General features: G+C 32.0%; 1 protein-coding gene across 1 annotated transcript in view; it reads right to left on the bottom strand.

Moving 5' to 3' along the window:
• LOC123204846 overlaps window positions 1-27,223 on the bottom strand; it is a 30,068-nt gene extending 2,845 nt beyond the window's left edge. Inside the window, exons 1-3 of the mRNA XM_044621650.1 lie at window positions 27,092-27,223; window positions 26,802-26,993; window positions 26,583-26,744 (exon numbers count right to left, since the gene is read on the bottom strand). Coding sequence (XP_044477585.1) covers window positions 26,583-26,744; window positions 26,802-26,993; window positions 27,092-27,223 — 486 coding nt within the window. The remainder of the gene's footprint in view (window positions 1-26,582; window positions 26,745-26,801; window positions 26,994-27,091) is intronic.
• Between the last annotated feature and the right edge of the window lie 172 nt (window positions 27,224-27,395).

Genomic DNA, 27,395 nt, shown 5'->3' with positions numbered 1-27,395 from the left:
CAATCAGGTGGCTCATCTATGATTTGATAGACCCACAAACAAACTGGTTCCTGCATGCCCAGAAATGTTGATGAAAGAATCTCTCTCAACTCTATTTCAATAAGACCACCAAACCCATGCCATTTCAACAGAACACATATTCTGCTTTGTCACTCTCTCAAGACCCACCAGTTCTTTCTCTTTCTCTTCAGCTCCATGTTACCTTCAAATCCATGTTAGCTCCGTGTTTCTATATCTGTCCTTAGTAATTTCTTTATGGTTGGTTTTAAACTTAAAAATTAACCGTTTCTTCTTGTTTGCTATTCTTCTTCTTCTACAACTCTTATGTCGAAGGAGTGCTCTGCACTATTCTCTGTTCTCCCACGGATGCGTGCATTATAAAAAAGTTAATTAAAAAAAAAAAAAGAGGATCCATTCTCTTCCCCTTTTTTTTTTCTTTTTTCTCATACTCTATTTTTTCTACTGTATCATTTTATCTCTTCCCTTCTGTAACCCTCGGAACTATCCCTATTTTTTTTTTTTCTTTTTTCTCATACTCCATTTTATCTACTGTATCATTTTATCTCTCCCCTTCTGTAACCCCCAGAATGCTTACTGTTCTGTGTTTTCCTTATTGAAGGGGAAAGTGCCACAAGAGGTGACAGTTGGGCCGCTAGGCCACAAATTTTGGGTACGGCTCAAAATATGCCAGACCGAATGTATTGGGTTTCACAAAAAAATTTCCGAGTTAGTATAACACATTATGTAAAATTAAAAATTATTAAAATAAAAAAAATTATCTTTTTGGCGAGCAGTCTGCCAAAAAATCCCATGGAGGCTTACCCACCATGTTGAGTTGTGACCGTCGCCCTTAAAATTCATGGTCCAACACAATTCGTTGGGACTCGCATTTTGCGAGCCTTATCCCAACAAGACCCGTGGTGACCATTACTGACTCTAGTTACAAGTTTCTCAACATTAAATTGCTAAATAGCCTTGGTCACAGTTTGAGTAAATCAAAATTTCCTACTTAATGTTTTTTCAAGAATTGTTGATTCAATATATCAATTTTGTGACAACAGTGATGTAATTGCACTTATGGTCTCACCAATAATCCAAACAGATATTTAGACGATTCAACTTGATCAAAGAGATTATTAATTGAGAAGATGTACACATTTATAGAATACCAGTGGATGATGCTATCATTGTCCAACTTAAAAAAATTTTGCCATATCAAAAGCATGAATGACATGTAGTGTCATATGGTATTAGACACATGAATGATTGGCTTAGGTGCTTTAAAGTCAACCATTTCATGTAACAATCATAGGTATGTTCAGGGCTAATTTAGTTATTTTAGAAGGATCTGGATCTTTCGAGAGGATTGATTGCGTTGGATTTTCAAAGTCAAGGGAAAGTTAAACTTGTGAGACACCCGTACCTATGAGTTGGCAAATTCAAAGTGTGCTCATGCTATTTTTATGGTACCTATCTTGGGAACACCTATTCCACTAGAAAGGACAAGCCTCATAGGCATGATATCTAGGGACTATAAAACTCCTTGTGATTTGATTAGGGTTATACATTATTAACCCTGTTTTCACTTATATAGAGAGAGTTGAGAGGATTTGAGAGTGTTAGGAGCTATCAGAGGAAAGGAACGTCATTGAATTCTTGCCATGTGAAGACTTAAGCGACACCGAAGGAGAGGTAGACACACTTCCTTATTCTTTAATTAATTTATGGCATGTTTAGATGAGAATTCATAAGTGTATGTGTAGTTTATGCTTGCAGTTTGTCAATTATGTTTAGGTGAGAATTCATAAGCGTATGTGTAATGGTATGAAACTATTGAGAATCTGATGATTGTGTGATATGCATTCGGTGCTTCTATGATTTCACGACTCTTGTTTCATATTGGTAATTGAGGATTGGTTTGATGAATTAGAAATGTTAGTGGAATGTTAGGATGATTCTGGATTGTTTGGTTGTTGAACCACCACAAGAAATGGTGAGGTTTTAGAAGTTACATAGGTGAAAGATGCTTGTCCCCTCATGAGAGGGACGATCGTCCCATCGCAAGGTAAAAGATGAATTTCGCAGGCATGTACAAAGGTAGATTAGTAATTTAATTAAGTTGAATATTAGGGCATGTGTGGATTAGGTCAAAGGAGAACAGTCGTCCCTCTTATAATGGAACGGTCATCCCTCATAAATAGGGGGAACGGCCTCATAAATAGGGGGAACGGTCATCCCCCAATGTAGAATAGTCGGACCCCACACTAAGAAGGTATGCCATACTGAAGGTTTAGAAATGATGATGTTGTCCCCTCTGTGTTGCTAAGGGATATAACAAACGTCTGGGATGTCCATTCCAATTGGATTAAGGATAAGAAGCATATAAGATGTCTTACTTAAGAGCATTATAAGCAATGGACTATTGGTTGTAAAAGGCATTTAAGATGTCATATCCCAGAGCATTATGAGCAATAGGTTGTTAGTTGTAAAAGGCATCTAGGATGTCTTGTTGAAAGCATTTTGAGTAATGGGTTATTAGTTATAAGAGGCATCTGAGACGTTTTACTCTTGAGTATTATGAGCAATGGGTTATTAATTGTAATAGGCTTATGGGACGTCTTACCCGAAAGTATTATGAGCAATGGGCTTTTAGTTATAAGAGGCTTATGAGATATGCTACCTGAGAGCATTATGAACAATAGGTTATTGGTTGTAAGAGGCACCAAGGACGTCCTACCCGAGAGCATTATGAACAATGGGTTATTGGTTGTAAGAGGTATCTGGGACGTCCACTTGACAAGCATCTAAGATGCTGAATTAAATGGATAAGAAGACAGTGAGGTTATCAAGGGACATTACAAGAATGCTTGATTATTGGTGTGATTACTAAGTGTTTTGTCACTCAAACATTTCTTGTTTGTTTACAAGTAGATGTGATAACGGCGTAAGTAAAGAGGCTAGCAGATCAGCTCACTGATGGCACGACTACCATAGTTGACGATTCCTTTATTTTATTTTATTATAAATTTTATTTTTAGAGTTACTTTGGGTTATTTCATGCATACTATTATATTTTTGGTAATTAAGGATTTGAGTCAGATGTTTGATGTTATATGGAACTTTTAGCCAAAATTTCTTATTTAAATAAATTCATTGATGTATTTCATAAAAATTACTTTTGCAAATACACTCATGAGAGTTTTTATTATATTTGTGACACGTCATCCTAGCAAATTACCTTTAGAGGTATGATTAGGAGATGCAGCGTTACATTTTTGATATTAGAGCATGGTTTTAGGACCCAAAGGTGTTAAATATTTTTAAAAAGCCTTATGTGCATAAGTATGGTGGCTTATGCAACACTGATCCCTCCCACAACCTAACTGTTGTAACTATTATACCTGTTTTTATGATTGTGATTATCATTGTGAGTCGAGGAATGGTTTTGTAAAGAGAGAAAGGAAAATAAGGAGATTTAGTCCTTTGAATGTCACAATTCCAAAGTAAATTCACTTTAAGACTTTTGCCTTTATACCGATGCTAGTATTAGCCTTAACACTAGCTCTAACACCAGTATCGACATCGAAGATGGTTAGGTGTCTAAGATTAGAAATATCATGCATGACGTGCTGAGGGAACATCTTGAGTTACTACTAGTGTAAAGGACTCGATAGAGGCATCGATAGCTTCAGTCTAATCTAGTTGATTTAGCCCATGGTATAACATTTGTTGGATGCAAGAAGTCAAATGCATTAGATATATGAGTTAGTTGGTAGACATTATCTGCTAAAGTTTAAGGGTACCATGAATCCTTTTGAAGCCCTTGAATAGATGGGTGTCTAGAGGAGGTCATGGCTAAGTTCACCATGACTACCCGAAAATGGTCAAGTGTGTTGCATGTCTGCTTAGAAAAGATGTTAAGGCTTGGTGGCAACTTGTACGTACTACCTACTTGTGGAAAACATGACATGAGCTGATTTTATATAGGCTTTTAATAAGGAGTACAAATTGACTAATGCCATGAGGTCCCATACTCAAAAGTTCTTTAACCTAAAGTATGGTAATATGTCAATTCAAGAGTTTTTGACCCATTTTAACACTCTTGTTGTGTATACCCCAAGGGTGACAGACACAGTTCAAAATAAAATAGAGGGAAAAAGGGGTTAAGGTTCACAAGTTACATTCAAGGGGACTGACCAGGGCTCTATTCAGAAAGATACATATAGTCAAGTATCTAGTAAGGACAAGAGAGGTAAAAGGAATTTCGAGTTGAGAGGTTTGAGAAGAGGAGACAAAGATAAGAAATCTCATCAAGAGGAGCTCCTAGCATGTCAGAGGTGTGGTCATCGACATCCTAAAGAATATCAAGCTAGACATAGGTTTCAAATGTAATCAATCAAGTCATTTCACTAGAGTGTGCCCTAACAGAGCTGATCTAGTATCGACACTTATACAATCCAAATAATAGAGAGGTGGTAGATGGGCCTAAGTCTATATAATGGCTCTGGCACAGGCATAGACAAAGGCAAACCTAGCCGTAATGGCGAGTCAGTTGTTCTTTCATACTATTATAATTTATGCTTTGATCGATTCAAGTGTTGCCTCTAGTTTTGTAGCTCAAGGTCTAGTACAGAGACTTCGGCTAGAGTCCACAATGTGTTAATCATATTAGTATTAAGACACTTGATGGTAATAAGATACTGAGTGATACTATGCTTCTAGGGCAAATAATGATACTAAAGGTTAAGAGTTACTAGTAGATTTGATTATATTTAAGATGCCCAGTTTCAACATGATTTTAGGAATGGACTTTAGGAATGCACTTTCTTAGTAGATATAGAGTTGAGATTAATTGTAGAAAGAAAAAGGTCAAGTTTAGCTTGGACAGTCGAAATGAGTTCACCTTTGGTGAATAGTGAGTATTTAGTATGACGATTAATAGTGTCAAGGCACAAAAGATGTTAAACAAGGGATGTGGGGGCACTTGGCATATATGGGCAATAGAGCCAATATAGAGTTAGCTCCGAGTATGGCAAGCACTCTAATGGTCTATAAATTTTTTAACGTATTTCCCAATAATTTACTAGGGTTAGCATTAGAGAGAGAGGTAGAGTTCAGTATCAAACTAGCTTTAGGGACAACCCTGATATCTAAAGCACCCTATCGTATGGCTTTAGTAGAGCAAAAAGAATTGAAGAAACAGTTATAGTAGTTACTCAATTATGGGTCTATCCAACCAAGTCATTCTTATGGCGTGTGTCAATCCTCTTTTTTAAAAAGAATAGATCGATGTGCATGTGTATTGACTATAAGGAGCTAAACAAGGTGATGGTAAATAATAAATACCCATTATAAAGGATTGATTACACACTAGTATATTCTAAGACTCGTGAGGAATATAGGTAATATCTGAGGTTGGTATTACAGAGATTAAAGGACCAGTAATTGTATGCCAAATTTTTCAAATGTGAAATCTAATTGGATTGAGTATCCTTTTTGGGACATGTGGTTTTAATTGAAGGCATATTAATTAATCTAAGTAAGATTGAGGATATGATAGTCTGACAGAGGCCGAGGTCAACTAAAAAGGTTTAGAGCTTCTTTAGATTGGTTGGATATTACCAATGGTTCATAAAGAACTTTCCTAAATTGGTCCAACCACTGACAGATGTTCATTTTCAATGGTCTCAAGATTATGAGGACAGTTTCTAGATGCTAAAATAGAGGTTGACTATAGCTCTGGTTTTGACCCTGTCAATTGACAGTGGGAGCATAACCTATACACAAACGTATCACATTAAGGACTTAAGGCTATTTTGATACAATAAGGCAAAGTGATTGCATATACCTCCCGTCAGTTGAAAGACTATGAGATTAGGTATCCGATCTATGACTCAAAATTAGTTGTAGTGGTTTTTGTCTTTAATATTTGATGTTACTATTAGTATGGGGTAAGGACCAACATATACACTAACCACAAGAGTTTGAAGTGTTTCTTCACTTAGTAGGAGTTAAATATGAGATGATGATAGTAGTTAGAGTTGGTTAAGGATTATGATATGGACATCAAATACTATTTGGGTAGAGTTAACCTGACAGGTCAATGCATTGAGTTAGTAAGTAGTGTTGTCTTAGGTGACTACATCCTCTGAGTTATAGCGAAACATCTTATATGAGTAGATTAAGGTGGTTACAAGGTCGTTAGTTGGGTTGGATATTAAATCCACACTACTTGATAAGATTAGGGTTAGACAAACCACTGATGAATTGTGTGCATAAATGATCCCACGAATTGCTAACAAATTAGAGCCAAATTTTAGATTACTAGATGGGGTTTTGAGATCTAAAGACTAAGATTATGTTCCTCAAGATAACAGGTTGATGACCTAGATTTTGACTGAGGTACCTAATGCACTTTACACTGCTTACTTTAGGAATGTAAAAATGTATCAAGATTTAAGAAAGTCTTTTTATTAGTCTAACATGAAAAAGACAAATCAAATTTTGTATTGAGATGCATGGTTTGTTAGCATATCAAAGTTGAGCATTAATAACCATTTGGATTACTATAGCCTTTGACTATTTCTAAGTGAAAATGGGAAGAGATCTCTATGGATTTTTTAGTAAGATTGCTAAAGGTTAGAGATGAATATAATGCGTTATGAGTATGGTGTGACCAAATTAGTACATTTTATTCCAATAAAAGATAATATGGATACTAGTTGAATGGGGTAAGTCTATGTTAAAGAAGTAGTAAGACTTCATGAAATACTTAAGAGGATCATGTTTGGTCGAGACACTCAATTGGTTTCAACTTTTTGGTAGGCCTACAAAAGACATTGATTACTCGTTTATCTTTCAATATTGTTTATCACCCTTAGATAGATGGTCAGATAAATAGGGTTAAGTAGATAATTGAGGATATGTTGAGGGCATATTAATTAGATCATGGGGTGAATTAGATAAATGTCCTACCTTTGATAGAGTTTGCATACAATAACAACTATCAAACAATGATTAAGATGACTTTTATGAGGCACTTTATGGGAGAAGGTGCTAATCCTCATTGCATTAGGATGACATAAGGAGAAAGATGAGTTAGTAAGGGATTTGGGACCCAAGATGACCCAGTAGATGATTGACCAAGTGAGACTAATTCAAGAGAGAATGAGATAGGCCTAGGATCAACAAAAGAGTTATGTAGATCAGAGGAGATGTAATGAGATTCAGATGAAAGGGAAGTTAACACTCCGTTATATTGGGTTGTATAAGATTGTGAAGAGGATTGGTAATATGGCTTATAGACATCCACTACTAGTGAGCATGAGATGAATTCACAATGTGTTTCATATGTCGTTGCTTTATAAGTGTTTGGGTAACCCATCCTAAGTATTTCAACTTGAGGATATGAAGTTAGAAGATAGCTTGGTTTATGAGAAACACCTAATGCAGATTGTAGATAGCCAAATTAAAATGCTCAAGCACTAACAAATTCCTCTAGTAAAGGTATAGTGGCAAAACCATCAGGCTGAGGAGGTTGGGAGATCAATGAGGATATGAGATAGAAGTATCCCTTAATTATTTGAGTGAATTTCGAGAATGAAATTCTTTTAAAGGGGAGGAAATGTAATAACCATAGGTATGTTCAATAGTAATTTAGTCATTTTAAAAAGGATCCAAGTCTTTTAAAATGATGACTACATTGAATTTTCAAATCAAGGAAAAGACAAACTTGTTGTGGGACATCTTTTCTATGAGCTAGCAAATTCAAATCGTGCTTGCGCAATTTTTGTAGTACGTATCTTGGGAAAACTCTTTCCATTAAAAGGGACAATCATCCCAAGCATAATATTTAATGGCTATAAAACTTATCCTTGCATTTTGATTAGGGTTACGCGTTATTAACCTTATTTTTACTTATACAGAGAGCGCAGAGAGGATTTAAGAGCATTGAGAGCCATCAGAGGAAAGGAATGTCTTTGGATTCTTGCCATATGAAGACTTGAGCAACGCTAAAGGAGAAGTAGACTCACTTCCTTATTCTTTAATTAATTTATGGCATGTTTAAATGAGAATTCATAAGTGTATGTGTAGTTTAGGCTTGTGGTTGTCACGGTGATTGATTGTGGTTAAATGTAATGTAATGAAATTATTGAGAATATGATAATTGTGTGATGTGCATTTAGTGTTTCTACGATTTTACATGACTATTGTTTGATATTGGCAATTAAGGGTTGCTTTGATGAATTGGGAATATTAGGATGATTTTAGATTGTTTGATTATTGAATTATCACTAGAAACGATGAGGTTTTTGAAGTTGCAAAGGAAAAGGACACCTATCTTCTTATGAGAAGGATAGACGTCCCATCGCAAGGTAGATAATAAAGTTTATAGGGATGTACAAAGGTAGATTGGTAATTTAACTAAGTTGAGTTTTAAGGCACGTATGGATTAAGTCAAAGGAGAATTGTTGTCCTTTTTATCTTAGGACAAGCATCCCTCATAAATCGGGGAACAGTTATCCCCTAGTGTGGAATGGTCATCCTTTTTAGCGAGAAAGTATGTCTTATTGAAGGCCTAGAATTGATTATTTCGCCCTCTATGTATTGTTAAAGGATGTAAGAGACGTTCGAGACATCCATTCCTATTGGGTTAAGGATAAATGGCATATAGGACGTCCTATCTAAGAATATTATGAACAATAGGCTATTGGTTGTAAGAGACATTTGGGACGTCCTGCTTAGAAGTATTATAAATAATAGGTTGTCGGTTGTAAGGGGCATTTGAGACATCTTACTCAAGAGCATTAAAAGTAATAGACTATTGGTTATAAAAGACATATGAGACGTTCTATTTTAGAGCATTATAGGCAATAAACTGTTGGTTGTAAGAGGCACGTAGGACATCCTAACTGAGCATATTATGAGCAATGGGCTATTGATTATAAGAGGTATCTGGGACGTTCTACTTGAGACCATTATAAGTAATGTGTTATTGGCTGTAAGAGGCATTTGGGATGTCTTACCTGAGAGCATTATGAGCAATGGGTTATTGGTTGTAAGAAGTGTCTTGGATGTCCTACCCAACAACATTATAAGCAATAAGTTGTTGGTTGTAAAAGACATTTAGGATGTCCACTTAGCAGGCCTTTGGGATGCTAAATTAAATAGACAGGGAGACTGTTAGGCTATCAAGGGATATTCCAAGAATACTTGATTATTGATGTGCTTATTAAGTATTTTGTCACTCACACATTTTTTGTTTGTTTGCAGGTAGATGTGATGGAGAGGCAATGAGGAGGCTAGTAGATAGACTCACTAATGACATGACCACCATAGCATGCCCATCATAGTAGACGATTCATTTATTTAATTTTATTATAAATTTTATTTTGAGAGTTATTTTTGATTATTTATGCACACTATTTTGTTTTTTGTAATTAAGGATTTGAGTCGACTGTTTGATGTTATATGACACATTAGGAAAAATTTCTTATTTAAATAAATTAATTAAGGTATTTCATGAAAATTACTTTTGCAAAAGCACTAATGAGAGTTTTTATTACATTTGTGACACGTTATCTTAGCAAATTATCCTTAGGGGGCGTTTGGTTTGGGTAATGTTTGATTACTAAAATAGAAAGATTACCTTGAAGATAGATTACTTAGAAGATTATTGAGTATAAATGATTACTATGTTTGATAAAATTTGATAGGTATAAATAATTATTGTGTTTGGTTAAAGGTAATAAAAAATTACTAGTAAATTATTTTTACTTAAATGCCCTTGAATATAATTATTTTTAAATATTTTTTATATTATTTGTCATATTAATTAAAAATAAATTTATTTTTATCTCAAAAAATTAATAAATAATAATTTTTCTATAATAAACTCAAGATTACTCCAGTAATCTTTAAATACCTAAGGTGAAGGTGGTAATCAGATTACCACCTATATTACCTGCCACGTCAGCATTGGTAATAAAATATTACTGTAATATTTTATTACTGACAAACCAAACAAGGGAATAAAAGATAGATTATCAAGGTAATCTTAAAAACCCTTAACCAAACGCACCCTTAGGGGTATGATTTGGAGATAAAGTGTTACATTTTAGCTGTGTAAATTGTATTTTATTATTTTTTCCTAATAAAATAACATTTCAAAACCTAATTGTTTTTATTTATATATATATATATTAATATAAGTGTTCTTGTAATAACAAAATCTTGATCAAGGAATTAGACTATGATAACATTTGACAGTTATTCTAAAAACATTCGCAGCTCTAATAATATTGTGACCAATGATGCAAGTAAAACGATAAATCTATCATTATATTAAATAACTCTACTGAAAGATAGTAAAAAATCTGATATGTTAAGATTATTTGTTAACAATTTGGTACACTATATGGAGGCTTTCTATATGCAAGTTTACCGTACTAATTCTTCAAAGGATTTCATATAGATGGGAATCAAACTGTTGATAGAGTTACATTTTTCATTGACTCTATCATTTGACTGACTATAATGTCTTGCTAGAAGATAATTTTGGTATGTAAATTAAGTATGAATGATAATAGATTAACAAAAATTATAGAAAATCTATGATTCACACATAATAGCAAGTTGATTATCAAGGTTGGAAGCTCCAGGTTGTATAGAGTGATTTGCATCCGATTTTCTAAAATGGTGGTTTTATCTCTAATTAATTGGCAATTCAAGTCTAACCTTTTCAGTGGATCTGAGACTTATTTTGACATGGTTTGAGTAACTAATGGATCGCTCAAATAGGCCAGTCAAGGACATGGCCTGTCATTGAACCTAAGTGAGATTAATACTTGGTTAAGGGACCACAAATGCGATGACCCAAGATTGAAGGGAGTGCGATCAAATTTGGAATGATGAACTAAGTTTTGACCTACGGTGAAACAGGATTCAAGAATTACTCTTCCGCCGTTGGAATGTGCTTTACAAAACACTATATAAACACAATTTTCGCCCCTGGCCGCTGATGTAAAAAAACACATTAACCGCAGTCATTCAATCTCTTCTCACACAATTTATCACTTTCGCTTCTCTTGGCTTCTCCGTTGTCATGTTGAATCTTGGTGTCTTGAGTAAATGATTAGGAGTTAGTTTATATTTGACCAGATTTTTTTGAAGTTTTTGCACAATTCATTCAGAAAGAAGAAGCCTTCAAATGCATGCACCACATTCTAATAATTTGTTTTTGTTTTTAATACATTCAATTTCCTTACCCTTGATCTTGATGTGGCGTTCTGAAATTTATCCGATTGATTTCCGGTGTTTTTACTTTGATCTTAATACTAAAATCTTATTAAAATTAGCATCAATAGATTTACACTGAATACTGGCAAAATTCAGTGTCAAAATGTATAAACATAGTGAGATTTATAATATGGTTCAATATGTTATTAAGAAGCTTATTTTCACCCTTATTAATTATTTAAAGAAAATAGTAACAAAATTATAATGATAGTACTAAAAGTTATACAAGTTATTTGATCTTTCTAAATTTATAAAATAAAAAGTTAAGGTTATATGTATCATTAAATACGTAAAAAGAAATATTATAAATTTTGATTAGTGTTAAGAAAGTAATAACACTTTTAAGTATGACTGTTAATATAATGAGGAGTGGTAACATTATAATAAAAAACTATTTTTTAAAGTGAAAAAAGATTATAAGAATTATGAAAACTACTCATTCTTGTATTTTCTACAACTTCTAGATGGAAATTTTATTACCTATCACTGATTTTATATTCCCCATTTTTTAATTGGCTTAACATCCTTAAGACATCCTAGGTAGAATATTGATGTGAACGCAAATAATCCTCCTACTCATCCGATGGAACGTGAAAATGACATCCTTGCAGAAACATTTCATTATAAATCAATAATTGATAAACGTTTTTCATGTTTCATGTAGATTTTCTCCATGCCATTGATTATCAATTTGATTAAAAAACTTATCATGTATTATAGTCCTTTGAATCATGCCAAGGAAATTCTTTATTAAACAGTGCTTTGTACCTCAAAATCAAAAACATCGGATTGACCCATTTCGTAACTTTAAATCAAAGTCTCAAATGATAGGCGAGTATACATCAGAGACCTGAAACGTTTACCATAAAGTGATGACTTTCAAAATTATCGATAATCCAATAGATGATTGATGCGCCCGGCCGTCCCATGTAAATAAATTTCATTGGATCATAGCAATTTTCTGACTCGACAAAACTATTAATTAAATAGTAGGTTAGAAAATTGAAGGAATAGTTTAGTTGGGAAATCAATTAAAATGGCCAAAATAAAGGGGGTTTACACAAAAGTAATTAATTTCATAGGGGTTATACAGACATAACCAACACGAAACTGCTCATACATAAACAAACCTTCAATTCACTTTCCATAATTAAAAACATGTACAGTGGAAAAAGCGCACATACTGAATTCCAATGAGATTTTTGTTGATTGTAGTCATTTTTTCGTATTTAAAATAGAGAAAAACGATAGTATATAATTCTTTATCATATTTTATTATTTATAATATTGAGATTTAGTCATTTTTTGCATAGATTAGATTTCATATATTTCGAATAACAGTTTTTTCAATTAAGTTTTTCTGTGAAATAGTTTGAATCATTTGTAATTTTCATTAGATTTATCAATGGTTTTGTGTTGGGATAAGTTTAGAATTGATAAGTGGTGTAATCGACTTGAAAATGGAAGATTTACGATGTTTTCTTTACCATGCATGATTCGTAGTCACCATATGGGTCACACATGGTGGAATTAGATAAAGGTAGGGGTTTTTGGGTATTTTCCAAGGTTTTGCAATATGTGGCCACGATTCAAGCAGTCATGAATATTATTTAGTATTCTTATGTAAGATATCTTTTTTTGTGTTTAGGAGTGATGAATTTTTTATTGATCAATTATCTTTTAATATAGTCATACACTACCTTTAGATACCCTGGTTATGACGATATGTTGGATAGTGTCAAACCATATTGATCCTTACATGAGACAGTCTAGCAACCTCAAGTCATAAGATCACATACACTAGTGGTGTTCAGAGGATTTATTTCATAGATATTAGAACAACTATCCATATGGATATCCTCTAGGGGGGTCAATTTGATGAACACATCTATAACGTACACCCATGTGTTGCACCAAACTATTTACAAACATCTTCAATACATGAGAATTGTCACCATCTTTTAGTGGAGTTGCTTAACACTATGATAATTCTATCATTATTACATGTGTCCTTGTTCATTGTAATATTGAAAATATAGATGTTTCTAGAATGACCACTTAATGTGTCTATAAGGTTCTCACGATCAGTCGTTTAATCCCCTTATCACAGTTCTATCATTCTAAGGGCATATTATTCACAAATCATATAAAAGGACACATATGAATTGAATAATTGTTAATCCTTTACTAATTAATGAATATAGAATTACAATTACAAATGATAACTCAAATCGCTCTAAGACAACTATCGTAGTCCATTCCCTTCTATACTAAACAAAAACAATAACATGACATGTCAATCTTATTGGGGTTAGTGTCTTAGAGTCAATCCCCATAACGATGCAAGTTCATTAATAAAAGTCATATTTATGATTTCTAGTGACATTTCTTTGTCCATAAAACATATTAATATATGTTTAAACAAATGCTCTAAGAATAATTGAATGGTGACAAAGGGATAAGTGTTTAGTATTGGATCGTGAGAACCCTATGAGCATGTTAGGTGACTATTCTTAAAATGTCTGTAACTTTGATATTACTATGACCTAGGGCATAAATAATAGTTATAGAAGTATCATAGTACTGAACAACCTCATTGAAAGGTGATGACAGTTCTCACGTGTCAAAGTTATTTACTAACAACTTGGTGCAATACATGGGTACATGTTATAGATGTCTTCATTGGACTGACCCTACCAAGAAGATTCCATATTAATGGTTATTCTAGTGTCTATAGAAAATATCCTTTCAGTGAATAGAGAAATATATGATATTTGGACTTGAGGTCATCGAACTATCTTGTACAAAGATCGATATAGTTTGACACTAGTCTAATATAGTTCACTCAGAGAATTGCTAGAAATGTGATGATTGACCATATCAAGATCTTAACAAAGGTTATGATGAATCGATAAAGGATTTGTCACTTTTAATCATGAGATTTGATATCTCAGTCAGAGCCTATTGACGGATGTCAATGAACAATTAAATCTATGAACACAGTGGAATTGAGTTGTTGTTTGATTTAATATTATCCGATCATTGACCAAAGTCAATATATATTATTCAGGGAATCTTGAAGCAGACACTTAATCTATACCTCAGCCTTGAAGAGATATCTATGATGAAATGATCGAATTATATAAGTAACCATATCACCGATAGGTTAAAAGAAGTTACATGTTGACCTCTACTAATTAGGTGATCATAAAAGCCAATCTTGGTCTGTGTCTAGATAGATGTCGAATCAAGAGCCCAATATGAATCCAATCACTATTGACTTAGTGGAGAGTTTATGGGTCATACACAAAAAGTTAATGAACTATGGAGGCATGAAGATTATCCTAGTTAGATTCGGTTCAAATGATGGATTGAGAATAGAAAGGTTTATAGACCCGAAATATATTTTAATATATTTTGGGGTTTTAGTGTAATAATCCTGAGTTATGACCTGAAACAGAAAGGTCTATAAACCCCAAATATAATTTAATACCATGTAGTAGGCCTACGTTTGGTTTAGAAAGCAATTTCTTTGTGACTCTATCTATCAATGAAAGATAAAGAAGCCATCTATGTAGGTATATCTAACAAACACCATATGTGTGTTTTGTACGTTTGTAAATTAATCGTACTATAGGGATGATCTAAAAAGGGGTTTTACAGAATGTTTGATATTAAATTAAAATTTTAATTTGTTATTCCACTGCCAAAGACCACAAAATTTCTATAGTGGTATCAAAGCCATCCTCAAGGGATTAATTTACAAAATTAAATACCTATGTATTGTATTGATTCGATTGCATTTTGTTGATATCGAATAATTTTAATTTGTAATTTACTATTAAAACTATTGAAGCAATTTTAATTGATGTCAATTGAACATAAATTTGTGTTAATTTTATTGATTTTTTGTCCCTTGATTTTGCTGGATACTGTTAAAATGAATATGCAAATTATTAACAACTTCTGGTTGATTAGCCATTGATTTCATGTAGTTGCATGAAATCATTTTCAAATTGGGTTGTTACATGTTTTGAAGGTTGTTGTTGGTGTGAGGATAGTTTATGTGCCATTTTACCTCACCTCAGTGTTAAGGCTTGCCAGAATATGAAGATTTTTCAATGAATTACTTCTCAGTAACTAGATAGAGAAACATGTCAGGAATGCCCATGCATATGATAATGCATGGTTGGCACCAGGCGTGGGTGTATGCTAGAACAAGCGATACCTTCTCCTAGCATTGAACTCCCTAGGGATGGCATGGTTAGACACTCATTGTGCTAGTTGTGCCAATGTTGTCTCAAGGATAACATGGTTGGGCACTCTTTATGCTAGTCGTGCCCACGCCAGGAATGACATGGTTGGACACTCCTTGTGCTAGTCGTGTCTATGTTATCCTGGGGATGGCATGACCATGCCATAAGTTGTGTTTGAATGGCACGATAGTGCATGGTTAGTGTAGGCAGCACCAAGCCATTTTATAAGTCGTACACGCTTCTAGAATTTCGGTGAACTTTAGAAACATGGCATGCATAGTTGGCAACCTACCTACATGGTTGGTTGAGGCAAGAGAAAACTCAATTTAGTCTTGTTTTGGTGAATTGGAATTGAATTGCAATATTTTCTTGCCTTTGGGGTTGAATTGTAATTATATAAAAATTGAGAGACTAAAATGTATATTGACATTTGGGTTAAAAATAATTAAAATTAATAGTTTTTAATTCTTATTTTATGTATGCATATTTGTTGATATGCATATAGTTGGATGAACTATGTTATAGATTTTCTTTTTTTGGGTTTATTATTTTAAAATAGGACCTGTATGTCATGTCTTCTCTCAATTTCTTGTGCACTTTTCTTTTTACCTAACTCCTTTCGAATATAACTCAAGGTTTCTGTTTTACAAATGTAAAATTAGAATAGAATTTATTTTTCATTATTAAAAAATTGTAACTGAGAAATAAAACAATGTACTCTTGAAAAATTGAAGACGAAGGACTACTAAAGACCTAAAAAACGGGACTTAGGTTGACCAATCAATTCTTTATGGCTTGGGGAATTGACATTATTTAAAACAATATACCGACACGTTTAGTCTACGTTGTAATATGCGTGTTAAATTCTATTTTTTTCAAATAATCACCTTACATGCTAAATAATTAAATTGGTGAGATCGTAATAAATCTCTTAAATATATTATATAAGAAATAACTAATGTCTTCCAATACAATGCTTTGGGACAAGCCTCTATTTGTTGGAACCTTATTTACCAAAGTGAAGGATATGCTTCTACCAGACGGAATACCTAATGATTGTTTATATTGGATCCAACTTAATTAGTACATCTAGCTTGTTCGCCAAAGTAAAGGTGAAAGTGTATTAGAGGTAGATTTAAGGACATGTAATTATCATTGCATAGGTGATATGTAGTATCCACCCTACTTATAATTGATGTCACATGATTGATTCATGCTAACTATTGAATTAGAGATCGTAGATTTTTGTGATTAGTTTGATTGATGTATATGTTGATTAATTCAAACTTGTTTGCCAAAATGAAAGGGAGAGTTAATACAATAAGATCTCGACCCATTAGGAAATTCATTAAGACTTCTCGAGTTTAACAGAGAAGGTTGTTGACTTGAATAAAATAGTTAGAGAATTTATTAACGAAATACTATGTTAAATAAATATAAAATCAAAATATGACTTTATTTTTGTTTTTGTAGAATGGACTTAAAAATCAACCAATCTTTGAAAAGATATTTGAAAACAAGTTTGGGTTGAACACTACATATCTTGACTGGTATCAACATCTACGGAATGTACTAGAAGAAAACAAAATCTTGTATGCTATAGTACATGACTTACCTATTGTGCCCAAACATGATACTAAAATGAGGCAATATGATGTTTTTGAAAAACATGAAAGTGATGCAAGACTTACATTGAATATTATATTATCTTCATTGACCTATGATATGTAGACTAATGGTTTATCTAATAAAGATATAATCGATCATTTGTGTAAGATCTTTCGAGGTCATGCTCGTTTAGAACAATATCAAGTAATGAAGTAGATCCTTAATTAAAAAAATGGAAGATGATGTAGAGAATGAAGTTCACATGTTTAATATACTTAAATTGATCGAGAAGGCCAAAACTTTAGACTCATGTGTGATGGATAACATGGGCTTCAACCTTGTTATCTTGTCTCTACATGAACCTTACACAAAGTTCATTATGAACTTTTTAAAGGATAACAAAGGAGAATCCATTGAAGGATTTTTAAAGATTGTAGTGTACTAGTTTGAAAAAAGGGAAAGAAAGAAGTAAGGCTAAGGCCAAACTAAATTCTGAATCTCAGCTAGTACCTCATGACACACTAAGCCCTCATAATCATGTAGTTGGCAAGAGTAAGGTAATTTGCTTTCAATGTGGTGAGCCTGACCATTGAAGCAAACGCTGTATAAACTTATCAACTAACAAAAAGAAGAAGACCGAGTGTTCAACTTTAGGTATAATTGAGAATTGAACCTTTTCTCAAAATCTCACATTATTTAACATGGGATTTAAAATTCTCACATTTGATTGATATGTAGGAGCCAAGACATATTGAATGCTTGCCAAGAGAAGAGATGGACCTATGAGTTGGAAATATGGTACGTGCATGCCATATTAGCTATAGGAACAATGTATTCACTTTTGTGTATGGGCAAGATGAAAAGAAATAAAACTGGTTGTAACAATTTTCAAAAATAAAACTTTTACAAGAGTTATAACAGTGATCACTTCTACAATTCTCAATCGTATAAATAAATTGGACCATTAATTTGATGTATAAATGACTTATTCATGACTAGTATTTTGAGATACTCAATTTGTCAAATAATGAATACCAATTGTCTATCTAGAAAAGGATGACTATGTCGATCTCTTACTAACTTTAGTAAGAATTATATTTAATTGTTGAACATCGTTTCAATGATGATTATTAAACAATGTTATATCCGAAAGCTGAAGGGATTCAACAAATAGGAATCTAAAAAGATTCTCCTTTATCATGATGATACATGCCTTTCTTGGATTATGTGTCATTGAACACATAAATTGAGAAACCAAGATGATTAGATTTCTATTAGTGCTAGCTCTCAAAATGATCACAAATATCATGATATATACTCAAAGTTGATATCTCAACTTTTAGAAATATCATCTGTGTCCAAATAAGCATCATTGGATGACATACCAGAAAATGTCCTTGAATTTCTAAAAATGAATTTGAATAATTTATGACATCTTGAAGGATGAAATCACTCAATATGGAACAGTGATATAAGATAAATCAGATTGAAAATATTGAATATCAATTTAAAGGACAAGTCAAATATACCTATGTTAAATAAATTCTACGTTGAAAGAAGAGTATAGGGTGTTTAAAAATGCAAGACCTTAAGGGGGCGTTTGGTTTGGGTAATGTTTGATTACTAAAATAGAAAAATTATCTTGAAGATAGATTACTTAGAAGATTACTGGGTATAAATGATTACTATGTTTGATAAAATTAGATAGGTATAAATAATTATTGTGTTTGGTTAAAAGTAATAAAAGATTACTAGTAAATTATTTTACTTAAATACCCTTGAATATAATTATTTTTAAATATTTTTTATATTATTTGTCATATTAATTAAAAATAAGTTTATTTTTATCTCAAAAAATTAATAAATAATAATTTTTTTATAATAAACTCAAGATTACCCCAGTAATCTTTAAATACCTAAGGTGAAGGTGGTAATCAGATTACCACCTATATTACCTGCCACGTTAGCATTGGTAATAAAAGATTACTGTAATATTTTATTACTGACAAACCAAACAAAGGAATAAAAGATAGATTACTAAGGTAATCTTAAAAATCCTTAACCAAACGCACCCTAAACAGTATATTGGATCGTGAAATTTGACTTTGTTGCATAATGAATTTGACACTATTTGTACCAAGCAGATGTTTAATAAAAGTCATTATCTCACTAAACAATTTAATTGCATACTTTAACTTTTCATCTTGTTAATAATGATTAACAAGAAGAATGGTTAGTTGACTTTAAAAAACTAAATGAATAGACTGTATCAATGAATGCTCTATTGCAACAGAAGCAATGATGTTCACGTACGATATTCAATGTTGTTTGCAGGGTGATTGACTATAATGTAAGTAGAAGATTGTTGGGGTTGATACTTTAGAACCAATCCCTATAACGATACAAGTTCAATAATGAAGGTCATATTTATAATTTCTAGTGGCATTTCTTTGTTTGTAAAACATGTTAATATATGCTAAAACAAATGTCATAAGACTAGTTGAACTATAACGAAGGGATTAGTACTCGACATTTGATCATGAGAACCCTATGTACACATTAGATGATTATTCTTAAAACTTCTGTAACTTTGATATTATCATGATCAAGGGCATAGGTAATTGTAATAAAGTTATCATAGTGTTAAATGACCTTATCAAAAGATAATGACAATTCTCATATGTCAAAATTGTTTGTTGACAACTTGGTGTAACATATTGATATACGTTGAGACATATTCACTAGACTACTTGCTAGAGGATTCCATGTAAATGGTTACTCCAGTGTCTATGGAAAATATCCTCAAAGGTACATGTGATCCTTAGACTTGAGGTCATTGGATCGTTTTGTACAAGGATCAATATGGTTTAACACGAGCCCAACATAGTCTTGTTAGAGGATTGCCAGAAAGGTGGTGATTGACCATATCAGGATCTATAGGAAAGCTATGGTGGATCAATAAAGGCTTCATTACTCTCAAGTACAAAATTTGATATCTTAGTTAGGGTTTACTAACAAATATCAATTATCACTTAAATCTGTGATCACAGTGGAATTGAATTGATGCTCAATTCAATATTATTTGGTCATTGATAGAAATCAATCTATGTTATTCGAAGAGTCATGAGGGAGACACTTAATCTATATCTCAACCTCGAAGAGATATCGTATGACAAAATGATTAAATTGTATGCGTAACCAAATTGCTGATAAGTTAAAATAAGTCACATGTTGACTTTTATTAATCAGGTGACTATGATGCTTTGTTAGAGGTCAATCTTGGTTTACATTAGGATAGATACTAGGTCAAGAGTCTGACATGAATTTAGTCACTACCAACTTAGTTGATAGGGTTTGGAGGCATGAGGATTATCCAAGATGGATTTGGTTCGGATTGTAGATTGAGAATCTAGAGACTTGGAAAAGTCTATAAACCTGAAATATATTTTAGTATATTTTGGAACCTTAATGTAATAATCCTGAGTTGTTAGGGTGTACGAACCTGAAAAATATTTTAACATATATTGGAATCATATTGTAATAATCCTAAGTTATTGGGCTGTATGCAAGATTTGGCAAGATTGAGTTGGATTGACTCAAATCCATGTCACATAATTTGAAATTCAAATTATGATTACGATAGGATTTTATCCTATCTTCATTAATATTGGAATCTTCTAAATTTGGGTTGAATGTCAAAGATGGTGAAGAGATAATGGGATAATAATAAGGGGATATCCACATTTATCATGTCAACTAAAATACAACTTTTAGAAGTTGTATACGCAGAAGTTGGGTGGGAATTTTCTCATGGAAGTCATGTATATTTGACACATTAATTTGTGTCAAGTGTGCATGGGTATGCCACTTGAGGCATATTCAAGTCCAAGGTGGCAAATGTGTGAAAAGTATATATATATGCCTTTTCTCATTTTAATTAAAAAAATACACTGAAAAATATATTCAACCTTAGTCGTTGCAGAGAGATAATTTCGTCCCTTTTCACTTAAAGTTGTCAAGTAGTTTTAGCCAGCCACGAACATAGTCGAGCCTCTATAATTTCTACTTCGTGTGGATACTAAGGAGTGGGTCTATGCTTGGTTCTGAGAGTAACTTCTTTCTGACCTCTCTCCATCAACGAAAGACGAAGGAACCACATATATAAGTATATCTAGCAAACACCTTATGTGTGTTTTGTATGTTTGTAAATTAATTATACTACGAGTTGATCCAAAAGGGGTTATTGGGGATTCAGGTAGTAAATTAAATTTTTGCTTTGTTATTATGCTGTCGAAGACCGTAAAATCCCTACAAATCTACCTAAATAATTTTGAAGCTAAATTAACTAGAAATTTAGCAAGTAAATGTTTAATATAATGTAAAAATGACAATTGTTTGAAAAATTCATATTTTTGTATTCAACCTGAATTTTGTATAGTATCAAGTTACCTCTCGAATAGTAAAATATTAATTAAGGCCCCACATATGTGAAATGTTGAAAGCTCCCTACTTATGAAAAAATTCATTTAACAGTTGCATATGTAAAATATTAGTTACCCCCTAATCCTTTTCTACCAATAGAAGTATCATTTCAGCCTTTCTATCATTCATTTCCAAATGCAGTTCAAAATTATTAAATCATTTCAACCCAAAAAAAAAAAAAAAACTAATTATCAAATAAATAAAATTTTAAGTTAATATGACTATAAAGATATAGATGTAATAAACTTTCTTCCATGATTTTAAAATCAAGATGTTGAATTATGTGTGACTTTATAAAAATAAGAATTGTGAATCTTTGTACGGATTGGTTTTGCGCTACTTTGTATAAAAAATTAGGATTTCCATAAAACAATAGAATACTAGATTACAAGATCTAGTATTCTAACTAGGAGATGTGCAGTCTCAGGAATTTGGTGGCTAGGATGGAGGCATGATAGCTTTGCCCTTAGATCTTAATTGACTTTTCATGTGTCTCGATTTGTACCCTTTTGATTATCGGTGTCATTCAATCGTAAAAAGAAACCAATATGGTTTGGTTTGTGCGTTCTTACACTATTTCGGCTTTTTGGGCCCAAACATAGCTCAATCTTGTACAGTATATAGCCCAATCACAAGAGTCAAAAGAGCTTTGACTTCACCTTAATAGCCCACTCAAATTTACAAATATTATGAAAATTAGGTTGATTGGGGGAACTATTATTTTTAGTAAATTTATAATGACAAATTAACCCGTATATTAAATTATTGAAAGGTATATCAAATAAAACATTCACTTTCTAAATTGTTTACACAAATATATATATAGTGCCCACTTTTATATTCATAAAATTATATCTATATATAATGAAATTTCACTTGTTATCTTCTATTTTAATAAATTTAGCCTAATCTTTTCAATGCTGTTTTCAATTAAAAAAAAAAAAGGGGGCCAAAAATCGACTGCATCCAACAAATCAATCATTCTCTTTCATTGTTATTCTTCTTTGAAGCTTTGACATGTTTTTCACTTTACATAATGGAAAAAATGTTTGTTTTAGTCGTTTCTTGGCTACATTGTATAAGTTTTATAATAAAGGCTTGTATTAACACAATTATTTATTATTTTAAGGTTTTATAACACAATTAGGGTCTTAGACATTAGATTTTAATTTTATTACTGTTTTGGTGATTAAGTTGTGAATATGGTTAGAATGAAAGATAATATAAATCTATTTGCATTTAATTGAATCGATTTTAAGTCAATATAAACAACATAAGCAAAATCTAGGGAACATATTTGGCATAAGGGTGAGGCAACAAGTGTAAGCATTTTATACGATGAAAAGGATGAACTCAATGGGTAATTGTAAGAATTTTTTTTACCAAAAAAGGCGCTATTATAATTTTTCTCTTGGTATACCCATACATGAATCGCATAAAATCTCAAATATGGAATTGATTTGGCCTATGCAAGGAGATAAGTGTATACATTGTATGCCAAGAGGAGTGAAGGTAATTTTCTTTGCATATAGAAGAAGTGAAAGAATTTATCACCAAGAGGGGTTATTATAATTTTACAAGTTAACATAGCTATATGTGAATCCTATAAAATCTTAGATATAAAATTGATTTAGCATATATTAGGGGTAAGTGTATATGATTTTAGCTAAGAGGTTATTAAATAAGGGGTAAGGTAAGAATTTTATGGCATGAGGAGGTTATTGTAATTTTCCACTTTGTATAGCATTACACAAGTAGCATAGAATCTTTGGTGCAACTATCATTTTGTTACATATTTTGTATCTATGTTTTAGTTTGTTCATTTGGTATGAGAATTAACTAATTTTTTATTGTAAAACGTAACATCAAATTGGAAAAGAAAAAACATGGGTTTGACAATATAACTTGATCAAGTAGTCAAAAAGTACTTCGCTTCCATGACTTTGGACTCAATGTGACAGTGAGTAGATGCAATGACATATTTTACTACATTCACATGGTGTTTATAGATAATGGAAAGATGTTATTCCAATAGATATGTTTTGGGGCATATCTTGAATTTGATACATCCACATTTAATAGTGAATTTGAAAAATTCTAAATGACTAATAATTCTAGAGGAGGTGAATATGATTATTGACAGATTTAAACTACATTAAATTTTTTAAACAAATTTCCAATCAAACATAATCACACAACTAATTTAAACAATATGCTCAAGTAATTAAGCTTAAATAATATTCACCAATGTACCATAAACACACAATACAAATAAAGTGCACAAGTAAAGAGTAAGGGATATAAAAGCCCAAGGATTTATAGTGGTTCAGAGTTTTCTCATTCAAGTCTCCTACGTCCAATTCTTTAAGCAACTTGCTTGAAATTCCACTAATAAAACTCCTTTCTTTACAATAGTTTTCGAGATTTCATCCACATACACTAGTTGATCTGAGATTACGCCTACCATAATAGTTTATTTGAGATTTTCCCAACTATGATTGAAATTTAGTTGTAAATGTCTCTATAAAAGTTGATACAAAGAATGAGCACAAAATTCTCTTAAGAGTTTGAGTTATGAGCTTACAAAGAGAGTTTTAGAGAAGAAAAAGAATATGATTTTTAATAAATGTGATCTTTAAACTATTTCACTTCAAATGATCTTTAATTTATAGTGTTGGATGATTGAAATAGCTCATATGACCTTTGGATGGGATAATTGATCTGTTGAGCTTTAAGAAAGACATTTTGTTCTTGGATCTACATGATACATGAGTGTGTTCCAGGGATATATGATCGTGTATCATTTAAATTTCTTCTTTTCAATGCATAGTCAATCTCGGTCAAAGCTTCCAATGATCAAATTTTCTTCTTGATATATGTCCTAACAAATGTTCCTTGAAGATGCACAATCGTTTCTCGTTCATATTTGATATTCTTCCAAGATTCCAAAGTCATGAATGAGGAGTCGAATAGGGAATGAATGAAAGAGAATTCCTAAATTTTTGCCTATGCATGGGCTTGAATCTTTTTCTCTTTTAAATTCTTCATAAAGCATGGTGAAATTGAATGACGAATTTTCCTTGTGTGCTTCAACCCTAAAGATACACAGACATGTGTTGTATGATACATCGACAGTTATCATACTCCAGTATGTTGATCGTGTTGACTTTGCCCAAACTTGTATGCGGAGGCTACAAGAGGACTTTTTCCTCATGTTTGGCTTGTACATGGGTATGTATGTCTTGTTTATGTATTTTTCAAATTGTGTTCATTTGATAATATTTTTAACACATTTCTTAAACAATGTTAGACATTCAAACTTGTGTCTTTAGCATCATTAAAACACCTAAAGGTCCAACAATTTGCCCCTTACTTTAACATGTTGATTTTGTTGACTTTGCCCAAACTTGTACGTAGAGGCTATAAGGGCTATTTTTCCTTGTGTTTGGGTTTTACACGTGTGTGTGTGTCTTGTTTCTATATTGTTCAATTTGTGTTCATTTTGTAATATTTTTAACAAATTCTTTGGACAATGTTAGATATTCAAACTTGTATTTTTATCATTATCAAAACAATTCAGGGTTCAACAATTTTTCCCTTTTTGATTGATGACAACAACCAAGTTTGAATCAAAATTTTTGTAAGTAAAAAATTTCAATTGAAAATGCTCCCCTAACATTATCAAATTTTTGCACAAATTGCCAAAATATTTATCAAGTTAAAAAAAATGTAGTTTTTTCAATTTTGTCCATTCTTTTAGCCTTTTCGATGAATACAATTTTAATTCAACCTATCTCTCCCCCTTTTTGGCATTAATTAAAAACAATATGGAAAGATAAATTAAATTTCAATTTTCCATTTGATTACCAATTCAAGGCTAAACAACACCAATTTTAAAAATTACTCCCTTTGCTCAATGTCTATATGCTCTGCTTTACTTTAACACATTTTAACAAATATAAAGACCAAGTTTTGGTGTTAAAGCAACTTGATTTTTTTACCAATTTTCTAAAAAATTCAGCATGGTATCCCCCATATTTTTGAAAGATCCCTTTTTCAAACAAAAAGTAACAATCAAAAGTCACTCCAATATATGCATTCAAACCATCCAAATTTCTTTCCAAACACCATCAATTCAATTTTCAAGCTAATTCAATCAATAATAATCACATCAATTCAACTCCAAGATAAGCAAAATATATCAATTTCAATACAATTCAACTTAAGTTCATCAACTAAAATTGATATGTCATGACAATAAATTTTATTGATCTATACTTCAATCATGTAATCCACATAATCATATATCCAAAGAAATATACATCTAAAATTCATTTAATTAACCATCATCATTAAAAATAAGGCATTAAAACCAATTATCCATCCATTCAAAGATAATGTTCAAAATATGTACAACCAAATATCATGTCATATAAGAACTGTATAAAAAATATAGCATCTCTTATCAAGACATCAATAATTTATCTAGTCATCACAATAAGACAACTACATTGTTAAAAGCATTAATCAACTAGATAACAAAGTTAAATGCAAGATTAACTAGGTATTTAAGCATGCTCCAAAATTAATACGTAGATACTAACATCGTAAAAAATATAAACATGATAATTAGTAAAGTTTAAGTACTAAAGATGTTCCTCAAAAGTTAAATGCAATGATATGCAATAGTTTAAAAATGTATGATGCATGAAGAAGGATTTATGGATGAGGTGGGGGATAATCATCTCTCTGCCTAGATGCTCAATCTCTGTAGAAGTTCTCTCTTAAACTTATAACTTGTCCTTGCATGTATCGATAAACTTATTCATAGTAAGTGTGGACTCTATTGCGTTAAACCTTGCTTTATGAGATGACTCCATGGAATCAAATCTAACTTGATAAGATAATTCCATAACATTGAATCTTCCTTCCATGTACTGAATCAGACAATCCACACCACTGAGTTATGGGATCACTAGTCATTGAAGGCATCTCTTGCTCTTCTCTAATTTGCTCTTCACCCGCTTGTTCTTCTTCATTATTTCCTTCAACAATGATCGATTGCCATCCATTATTTTGAACCTTTTCTATCATCTTCATCTTTGATAAAGTATTGACATTTAACTAGTAAGTCACTTTGAATTTCCTCAAATATACCTTATCATTATCATCAAAAGTGATCTCCAATTTCAAAGCGATGAAAGTAATAAGCATGGAAAACTGAATCTTAACATCATCATCTCGGATTTCAAGCAATTTACAAATCAACCATTTAGTTGTGTCTACTTGAATTCCACTAAGGCAACCTTTAAAAGTACTATATCTTACATAGACACTTGCCCATTTGTGCTTTTTCCAGCATTTAACGTGTATGTAATCATTTAGTGTAAAATACTTACAAGAGGATGACTAAACCTTATGGATTTGGTAATGTTAGAATAATATACCCCAATACCACCAAGATCGCACCATAGATAATCCAAAATCCAACCTTCAGGAATGTTCAAAATCCCGTTATTATCATAATTTAACCATGTAGCAAATTTTTGAAGCTCAATTTCAAAATCATCTCCCCTCATTCTAAAACTTATAGTAAATCAAATAATGTTACCATTTCCATCTCTTGGCACCAATAATGAGCTATAAAATTCATAAACTAAATCCTCATAGACATCCAAATGCATAAAAGTTAATGATTCCCATCTCATCAACGTTGGATTTTTGAAAGCTTGTTTCATTGAACAATGTTTT

This window comes from Mangifera indica, chromosome 20, assembly GCF_011075055.1.
Source record: "Mangifera indica cultivar Alphonso chromosome 20, CATAS_Mindica_2.1, whole genome shotgun sequence".
NCBI classification, from domain to species: domain Eukaryota; kingdom Viridiplantae; phylum Streptophyta; class Magnoliopsida; order Sapindales; family Anacardiaceae; genus Mangifera; species Mangifera indica.
The sequence above is the reverse complement of the archived record's forward strand: the minus strand, read 5'-3'. Positions and strand labels throughout refer to the sequence as shown.